Here is a 9,932-nt window from a genome sequence, read left to right as displayed (position 1 = left end):
CACACACACACACACACACACACACACACACACACACACACACACACTCAGTCAACAAAATGTTGCCTCTTTCAAATATACAATAAAATGTCAAACACCAGTGAGAACCAGACAACTGTAATAAAGATCATGTGTTCCTGAAAAGATGATACAAGTTCTCTATATGTATTGCATCTGTGTGTACTTTATGTCCATCTACATCTATTTTACTTTTAAGCACAGATCAATATGTGGGAGAAACTAAGCAACAAAGGGGGGGAACAGCACAAATACATACGGTTGACCCCTGTGATTGGATCATGGCGACATTGGCGGGAATGTTTGGCGTCGTGGAGGGCGTGGCATCGTGGTTGCTCAGGTCCGCGAAGGGGTGGACGTTCCTCCAGGACTGCAGGTACTGAGACATCCGGATCGACGCCCGCTGCCTGCTCTCGCCTGCAGTGAGACTGTTTGCCTGGAATCGAGATGGAGATCACTTTATTTTACTTGATTGTGATTTGTTTTTCCCTCCCTGGAGATGGATCATCCATCATTCATTTACAGATCCAAGAGCACGTCTCTGCGGGGTTTGAGAGCTCCACAGATGCCCATGCAACAGATCTGCAGCGTTTTAGTTTTTCAAAATGAAGGTCAACCTGCTTCTCTGTATACACACATACAGTCTATGTCAGGAAGTTGCATACTTAGGTTACCAGATTAACACCAAATCAATGACGAGATTAACCAGAAACTTGACATCTCAGATTGCCAATTTTCTGTGCAGATAACATGCTGTTGACTGTTAAAATATATCAATGAGTACATAAATAAAGTGATATTTAGGTGTTCTGAATGTGCTGAATGAGAACTTGAAATAAAACATACCGATTTAGGTCTCCTGGGAATGCTTTCCGGCTTGTGGGGGTTGATCACCAGGTAGGTTTTTCTGTCTTTAAGAAGAGTATCCCGACTCCCCCCGTCTCCATTCTCCACTTCAAAAGCTCCGTTCAAGTGCTGCATTGTCTCCTCTGTGATATGGACCCGCCTGTTAATAATAATAACAGTATGAGTCAATAGAGAGTAGAGAGGCATCGCTATCATCTACACCAACTCAGATTTTGTATTATCTCTGGGCAGACGTTCTCACCCAGGAAGGCCTCCAGACTCCATGTGGTTGGCTAACGTGACGTCATGTGACCACACGTCGTACTGCCACTTCTGCAAGCCGATGACGCCGCACAGCACGTTGCCGGTGTGAACACCCACCCGCATGCTGATCTCGACCCCCGTCGCCTCTCGCAGTTTACTACGGGGAGACAAAAACGTACGAGTAAAATCAGAACGTAAGTGTCTTGAAAGAGATATTCAGTCCTGCTAACTCATTCATCTTAGTTTTAAATTTCATGAAAACCCAGTTAATTGCAACAAAAAGAAGAATCGAACACTTCTACTTTGGATCTGCATGGTGCAAACAACAAGACCTCAATGAAAATGTGCTGTGCGCACTCTGTACCTGTGTGCTTTGAGCTATAATAGACAGTGTGGTTGCAGTTGTAGAGGATAGAGAAGATAGATAAAAGTGAGAAAGTTGTATTGAACACAGTGACATACATGAATGGCTTTTGTGGCTGGAAAAAACACCATGTTACAAAGAGAGAGAACACAACCAAAACGTATTCTATAAATAAAATTGTAAATAATCCTAAAAGTAAAAAAAAGGAGATAAAATAACATTGTGGGAAAAAACTGACCTGATAGCAGTGCACATTTCCAGACCCATCCGAACACAGTTCCTGGCGTGTGTTGGAATGGGGTCAGGTAGACCAGACACACAGTAGTAGCAGTCACCCAAGATCTTAATGCGAAGACACCCATTCTTCTGCGAGTGGAGGAGAAGACAGAGAGCGGGGAGTCAGGAATCAGCTGGTTCAAAACCCACACAAAACGACCCTTTGAGATGAAGGAGAAGTTTGTATTTTGGGCTGGATGTGCTGGTATTTTTTACCTTGGCGATGTCATCGAATCTGCCAAAGAGCTTGTTGAGCACAGCGACCAGCTCTTCCGGTGTGCAGCTGCTCGCCAGCTTTGTGAAGCCCACGATGTCGGCATAGAGGATGCTACACAAACCCACACAAGACAGACAGAAAGGTGAGGCAAAGATACGGCATGAGGGGAGGAGCTAGCTACGGTGACACCTGCAGCTCAGCCAAGGAGGCCATCAATGTTAACGGGATGATCATCACCTGACGTCATTGTGCTTGCGCACGTAGAGGCTGTGGAAGTTGTTGGAGTTGTGGGAGTTGTGGGAGTTGTGGGAGTTGGCTTCCTTCTTCTCTTCGCTTTTGGGCTTGAAGAGCTTGTTTATAACCTCCGTTTTCAGCTCCATGGCAATGTACCGTGGCAACACCGACAGGAGGAGCTGCTCCTGTTGCCAGAGGACAAAGAGAGGGGGGGGTTGAGGGTCACTGGATTTCTTTAACAACCTGTTCACACAGGCTGTCAAAGAAATTGGCGTCCCTTGATGCCATGTTTACTGAGTAAACCACGTTTCATCTATTTGTTTACCTGCTGTGAATAGTGTCTATTTGGGTTTGCCTATTCTGTTACCGCTGCGCTTCAGACAAGTGAATGATTAATCTATTGACCTAATAGCACGAAAAGCATACAGTAACTAAACCCAGGCTGTCCAGGTAAAGAGCCCTTTAATGAGAGCGATTACACATAACGATTTTAAACTCAGAGTAGCTGAAAGATGCTGGACTGAAGAGCAAAAGATTGGAACTACGATAAACCAAGAAAAGCAAATAAAGGCTGAGCCAAATGAGAATGTGTTTCCTCTAAACTGAGCTGCTTTTGAGCTTAAGAGATATTGATTTGCATTTAGAATAAAGCTATACTGTCTTAATGTGCTTGAAGCCAGTGTTCCAACCTGCTGATATTTCCTGATTTCCTTCTGGCAGCGTATGGTGCTGAACTGCTCTCTCTTCTGATTGGATATCCTGCGATCCTGCTCGGTCATCCACAGATGGAAAATCCCGACACAGTTCACGCACACAAACAACAGCGCATTCGCCACCAGCTGGGAAGGAAGTCAGCGAAAGGGAAAGGAGATCATTGATACCTTATTGTGTGTTGCTCTGAATTTGTGTACATCATTATTGGGATGTATTACTGAAAAGCATATTCTACTATTCACCACATGACAAGCAACAGGTTTTGCAAAACCAGGGTTAGGACAAACAAAAAAGTGATGCAGATAATTTGCATATGTTCCGTTTTGTACAGTGCAACTGTAAAACACGCTGGTCACAAACCAACAAGGCAACATTATGCAGGCCGACGTAAACCTCACACGAGATATTTGAATTTCGGACGCTATTGTCTGGCACATGCAGAAGGCGCTCATCTCTTTAGATTGGCAGGTCGTTTGCAAAATATTTGTCTACGTATACATTTGAAGCCTTTATTATGTACACATATTTGTTTTTCAACCAAATACTAAGCATTGCATCTCCCCTTGTTTGAAGTCTATGTGTGATGCTAAGCTACCCCACACACGGCTCTAGCTTTAAGCTTACAGACATAAAAGTGACACAGCAAATCTTTACCTGCACAGCCAGGTCGGGTGTCTTTGGGTTCGTGACGGGGACGTACACGCTGATGATGATGATGTGTGAAAGGCTGGTCCCGATCCCAACCATGAGGGCCCAGGCCATAGAGAGAGGCAGCACGGTGTACACACTCAGAGAGAGGAAGAGGAAAAACGCTACCTGAGAAGGCGGAGAGAAAGAAAGACTTTAAGAGGTTTAAGAGCAAAACAAAACTCATTATTTCCCTCTTGTTTTTGGCTCCCTTTTCACCTGTTCCCACGTGGTGACAGGTCCGCCGGTGAAGATGAAGACTATGGCAATGACGTACAGCGTCCCCCAGACGAAGAGGGCCAGGGCTCCTCCACAGCGCCTCACCGTGGCCAGCCAGGGCAGGCAGACCAGCAGGATGGCACTCAGACAGAGAACTACGCCCAGCACCGCCAGAGCGCCTACGTGGATGTCGGTGTCCTGTGCAGAGATGAGGTAAAGGTATTTTCATTTTTGCAATGAGACAACATAACGAGTAATTCCCCCCAAGAGTATTTTGCTATACTTTGTCAAAGACTTCCAATGCAGAGGCCTGTTAACAAAAGCATTAGTAGTGTGCTCAACCGGTTAGTTTGTGTGGCACAAACTTTGCCACAAATAATGTCTGCAATGATTGGTTGTCAAACCAGCAGCACTCTGATCTTTTGTACTTTTACGACGTTAGAAAACAAACAAGCCTGTGTTGGTAGAAGATCGTGATGGACCAAGACACAAAATTGTTTTTTAATTTTCTTGTCTCCGTGAACAAAACAAACACACCAGTTTCTGTGCAAACCTATAATTTTGTGCCTGTGTAACATTCTGTACAACACGGATCCCATCATGCAACTCTGACCAGTCTCGTAAAGATAAAAGCTTCGTTACATCCTGTTGGAGATTAGTTATTAATCGAAACTTTATATTAACATTAAAAGGAAGTAATGTGTTTTAACTGTCTGTTTCGTTGCAGGTTGACCTACATATGTACAGCTTTCATGTGTGCCACCGTTTTGTGGGAACGAGAAGTCAAGAATGTTGTGGTGTTTTGGAAGAACGGGTTTAATGCTCTATTTCCTTGACCTCCACTGAACCTGGCTGCTAACAGTGGAAAACCCCAACCGAGTTTCCACTTTAACTGTAATTATATTTGACAAAAACCTGTATGTATTTGTCAAACAGACAGACAGGTTGTGAAGTAATATACAAAGCATACCCCCTCTCTCACACACACACACACACACACACACACACACACACACACTCTCTGCATGTCTCACCCTTCCTGTGGTGGGAATGAGGACGATGATGGCCACACAGAAGGCCAAAGACAGCACCAGTCCAGACACCATGGCCGGAGTCTCCTCCACGCACTGCAGAAAGGCCCTGTTGAACGCCTGGTAGCAGCAACACACCCCCTCTTTCACACTCTGCCTGGACCGGGTGCTCTGCCGGTCCTCGTCTCTGTTCTCGTCTCTGTCGTCCCACCTGACGTCGATGCTGTCCCTCGTTTGGACGACTTTGAATGCAAGGTCAGGTAATGCGGGCGAACTGCCACCGGGTGAGTTTTCGGCTTTCGCGTTAAGCGAGAAGTCAATTTTGGATTCGCCTCTATCATCGTCCAGACTCTTTTTGGTGTCTTTGTTGGAAGAGTCTAAACTGGGTTCTGAAAAATCAACAACAGTGAAAGGTTTTGTCTTTTCACAGACGTCAGTGCCATTGTCAGTTTGTAGTTTGTAATCAGGGGATGATGTGACCTGGGCATCACGATCCGAAGCCTGCGGGGTCACCGATGTTCCCTTCAACAAAGGGTTGGCCTCCAGAGGTTCGGGGGCCTGCTCTGTTTTAGCCACACCGACCTCCACGGAGACCTGAGATTCACTGAGTCCCTTCCTGCTTTTTGAGCTGTCATTTCGTTGCAAAATGTTAATGTCGCCGCTTTGCGCTGATTGTTTTACTCCGGCTTTCGTTCGACTGAAGTCGTCAAACTCCATGATATTGGAGATGACCACACTGTCCGGCACAAAATACACCTCTGGAGCTCCTTCCCCGGTCCTCCCCTTTTCCTGAAGATCTTGCCACTTGTCCGGCATCGTGACTATGTGAGTGACCATCAACCGACCTGTCACTTTGCTTTTTCTGGCTGTCTGTCTCTCTGTCTTTTTGTCATGATAAACACACACTTTACTTCTTTTGTCTTCCCCGTCAGGTGTTGTTTATGTCTGTGCAGCAGGGAGAAGTTCCACTTTTATCTGAGAGAATCTGTGTTTTGAATCTTCTCCTCCAGCTCCAAAGATATCATCAAAGTTGATTATGATGACGCCGTTGATGAGGATCGTGTTCTTTCTGAGGTGACATACATCCGTTAAGGTCCAAAAGATCGCTGGTAAGGAATCTTAAGACAAAGCATAATCTCCTTTGACGAGTGCTGATGCACGCTGGATGGAGTCCTGCTGCCAAAAAGCAAAAATATAAATAATTCTTAAAAGTTACAACATAACTTGAAGTATAAATTCACTGCTAAACATTTCTAAGCTGAGAGACTGTGCTTGTGTCTGTGTCACAGCAGCAAAGTCCAATAGTGAGAGCAAGGAAGTCCTACCTGTGCATGCTTTCAATGCCATTTTAATGCCAAACTTCTTTGAGTCATTTCCCCATTATGCAAAAAAACTAGTTAGTCCACCTGCGTGCTCTTACTCTGACACAAAACACACGTACACACTGTTCAGGTTTGTACCGGAACGACGTGTCAGAGACGCACCCAGTGCACATTAAAGACATTTTTTCCGGTCACCACCTACACTCTGAGTCCTCTTCCCTGTCATCTGACTGTACAGACCGCCTTTGTCATGACACCAGGATTAAAGAAATCTCTCTTTAATCTGTCTCTTCTGCCGCAGGTACACATCTGATTTGATAGCAAAGCGATAAGAGGGATTAAATGGGAATCTATCCGTTCACCCTGATTAACCTGAGCCAGTGTAACAGATCAACCGTATGCCGTGTCCTTTTACACCACAACAACCAGGGTCCTTTTGAACACTTTCACAAAAGTCATTTTATTAAGGCTGACACACTTTACGCTGGGACATTATGTGGTGAACACAGTACATGTATTGTTGTTCCACTGGTGTCCCTGTTCCCGGTCTGCTGGTTTCTCTACCCTGTTCTTCTGCTCGTCTGTGAAGAACTTTGCAATAAAAAAGAAAGAAGAGGGGTTTTTCAAAAACCTTCTGACTTATTTAAGCTCTAAAGAAAACAAACAAGCCTTTGCTGCTTGAAGATCACGATGGACCAGAACACAGAAGTGGAACAAAAGCAATTGCTTTTACAATTTTTAGTCATAATGAACAAAACAAACACACCATTTTCTGTGCAAAACTTCAATTTTGTGCCAGTATAATATCCTGCATTGAATCTCCAATTGAAGCACAAGAATGTTGTGGTGTTTTTGGAAGAATGGGTTTAATGCTCTATTTCCTTGACCTCCACTGAAGCTGGCTGCCAAACGTTGTTGAGCAAAGTGTCCCTTACAGTGTTGAGCTGTGACCTAAAAGAGTGCAAAACAGCACAACTACCTTCCTCATACTCAATCACAATACTTCTATTGTTGTTCCACTGGTGTCTCTTTTCTTTGTCTCCTGGTTTCAATAATCTGTTGTGCATGTGTGTAAAGCACTTTGCAAAAAAAGAAGATCAATAGTTCAATTCAAACATTTAAATTGAATATTACTTAAATGGTCCAGTTTCTTCCGTGTTTTCCCAGTTATGATCAAGTTAATACGACTTATTCAGTTAGATGACCAACCATAACAAATAAATAAATAATTATTGATTAATCTGTATATTGTTTTCTCAATTAATCCATAAATCTAGCCTAGTTGTTTTTTCTATATGTGCCCAACAGTTTGAACCAACCACTAAAATAAAGAAATAAAGAAAAATTAAATAAAAAATCAGGTTAGCATAAATATAGTAGATGTGATGAAAGTACTTGTATCAGCTTATGATCCAGTTGCTTCAGTGATTCTAGAGACACAATATTCATAAAAACATGTATTTTTTTCATGCAAAATGACGTCCAGTTTAGGGTCAAAGTGGACCAAAAGAGCATCTGTCCAGCAACACAATCCATATCAATATCAATATGGTCAGTCCAAGTTCACTTATTATTTCACGTTAATAAAAGTTGACTGCTTGACAGAACAGAAACAAAGGGTAATAATGACATGAACATACAAGTTGAAACAATAAAAGCAAATTTAAAGAAGTTAATATTAGGATAAATAATATTCTTACCTCATTGTTGGATAATTAACGCACACACGATAAGTTTAATTTTCCTTATCTGCGTCTTTGTCGCTCAGCTTCCTCCGTCTGCCGCAGACAGCACTGACCATTGCTGTCAGAGAAATATTTTAACTGTTAAAGCCGGTAATAGCCGTCAAGATCATCCCGTTAAAACCGTTCTTTAAAAGAAAAAAAGCACAGACGCGTCTGGTTCTGCGCTCGAGCGAGTCTCTTGCGTAATTTGTGCTCGTGAGGGCTCGAGTGAGGAAGCAGGTGAATGCGGGAGCGTGCGCACGCAATCACGTGCACGAGCGCTCTAGTCCAGCAACGCAAATAGGAGGAGACAAGGAGAGAGGATAGATGGAGAGAAAGGACAGGTCGAAGACCAGACGGCAGCTGTTTTCTCTTTTAAACCAACAACAACATTTTAGGAAAGCACAAATACATTTACTGAAGTACTGAACTTAAGTAGAACATTTGAGGTATTTGTACTTCACCTGAGTATTTCAGGCTACATTTCAGAGGAAAATCTTGTAACGCCTACTTTTTCCTTATTACTTTAATCTGACAGTTTTAGTTACAAATTAAGATTTTTGCAGGCAAAACATACAGTAAAATCCTGCTTTTACATTAATGCATGAGTAACAATAACGTAATGATATATTACATACAATAATACATAATAGTATAACAGGTAAGAGACATTTTTCTGCATTGAGTACTTTTACTTTTACTAGTATTTTAAAGCAGGACTTTAATTAACAATGTATTTACACAGTGTGGTATTAGATATGGTTATATTGTCTACAATTGTTTTACAGAGGTGTTGATTCAGCTTTATGATTGTTTCGTAGGCTGTTTGTTGAGGAGCTGGTTTATTAATTAAATAGTGGTGTTTTTCTAATATTGTGTCGACCACATTTATGACTCAGGGTGGACATACTTTCATAAACACCTCTCAATATACAAATTATACAATTATAAAAAAGTAGTGACACACAACATACGTATGTGATGAATACAACAACTTACAGGTAAGAAACTAGAGAAGTCTTTGTCTAAACAAGCAATTTTACAACATCGGCAAACACACACACTATTGTGAAGACGGTGCAGCTGCAGGTTTTATGGCCTGATAAAAGTATATTACAGAAGAATTACATAAGAATGACCATACACAAGTATGGTAATTCTAAAGGTATACATGTACATTACTTTTTCCATTTTCTGCTACTTTATACTTCTACTTAACTACATTTCAGAGGAACATACGTATTGTACTTTTTACTTAGCTACATGCATTATTATATGTTCAAACAAGACTTCATTGATCCTCAGAGGTATACTAAATGCAGCAGGAAAACATATAATATAATATTACCAACCAGCAAATATACAAGAATACACCGCACAGGTTGCACTTCCACTTTCTCTTCATCTCTAGAAAGATAACCATCAAAAAGGAGTGGCGCTGCAGTGATTTATGCTTCCTTTAACCGAATATTTTGGCCCCACACATTCCAATAAGTACATATTTAAAGAAAGTACAATGAATGCAACACCAAACTGACACAATCGGAAGAAATGTGAAACTTTGAGACAGTCAAAAAAACTGTTTCTGTAATTTACAAAGACAAATCAAGCATCTCTGGTAGTTTCTTGATACATCGAGGAAAAACGTTTTTATTATATTTGTTAATTGCAGAAAGAGTTCTAACACTGACTGACTTAAAAATTAACACATTGTCGAACACGCTGCAGGAACATGCAGAGATCTGTTGGCCTGGTGCATGTTAGGAGGCTTTCCTTTGGGCAATAACACACCAAGATAATTTGCGCCTCATGCTGCTCTCTCACCTGTCACAAGATATTTATACACACTCCCTGACAGTTGCCTGTACATCTCAATTAATGTGCGGTTTGCAAATATGTAAAACTGGTGTTTCAAAAACCACCCACTGCATGTGACTTTAATTTACTATATTATGTAGAGGTGAGTCACTGGGCAAGTCCACTGAGCGAATGTCTTGCGCAGGATGTTCCCAAAAT

General features: G+C 42.1%; 1 protein-coding gene across 2 annotated transcripts in view; it reads right to left on the bottom strand.

Moving 5' to 3' along the window:
• LOC116385753 (adenylate cyclase type 2) overlaps positions 1 to 8,128 on the bottom strand; it is a 14,743-nt gene extending 6,615 nt beyond the window's left edge. Inside the window, exons 1-11 of one of the 2 annotated variants that reach the window (XM_031851462.1) lie at positions 7,893 to 8,128; positions 4,874 to 6,046; positions 3,840 to 4,037; positions 3,588 to 3,749; positions 2,909 to 3,058; positions 2,223 to 2,404; positions 1,985 to 2,096; positions 1,731 to 1,858; positions 1,127 to 1,285; positions 865 to 1,024; positions 278 to 454 (exon numbers count right to left, since the gene is read on the bottom strand). In XM_031851462.1, coding sequence (XP_031707322.1) covers positions 278 to 454; positions 865 to 1,024; positions 1,127 to 1,285; positions 1,731 to 1,858; positions 1,985 to 2,096; positions 2,223 to 2,404; positions 2,909 to 3,058; positions 3,588 to 3,749; positions 3,840 to 4,037; positions 4,874 to 5,707 — 2,262 coding nt within the window. In that variant the 5' untranslated portion in view covers positions 5,708 to 6,046; positions 7,893 to 8,128. The remainder of the gene's footprint in view (positions 1 to 277; positions 455 to 864; positions 1,025 to 1,126; positions 1,286 to 1,730; positions 1,859 to 1,984; positions 2,097 to 2,222; positions 2,405 to 2,908; positions 3,059 to 3,587; positions 3,750 to 3,839; positions 4,038 to 4,873; positions 6,047 to 7,892) is intronic. The other variant, XM_031851463.1, reaches the window with a different exon arrangement.
• Between the last annotated feature and the right edge of the window lie 1,804 nt (positions 8,129 to 9,932).

The sequence above is a fragment of the Anarrhichthys ocellatus genome, unplaced genomic scaffold, assembly GCF_004355925.1.
Source record: "Anarrhichthys ocellatus isolate YVR2014 unplaced genomic scaffold, GSC_Weel_1.0 scaffold11, whole genome shotgun sequence".
Classification (NCBI taxonomy): Eukaryota; Metazoa; Chordata; class Actinopteri; order Perciformes; family Anarhichadidae; genus Anarrhichthys; species Anarrhichthys ocellatus.
This window is presented reverse-complemented; position numbering and strand designations above follow the sequence as displayed.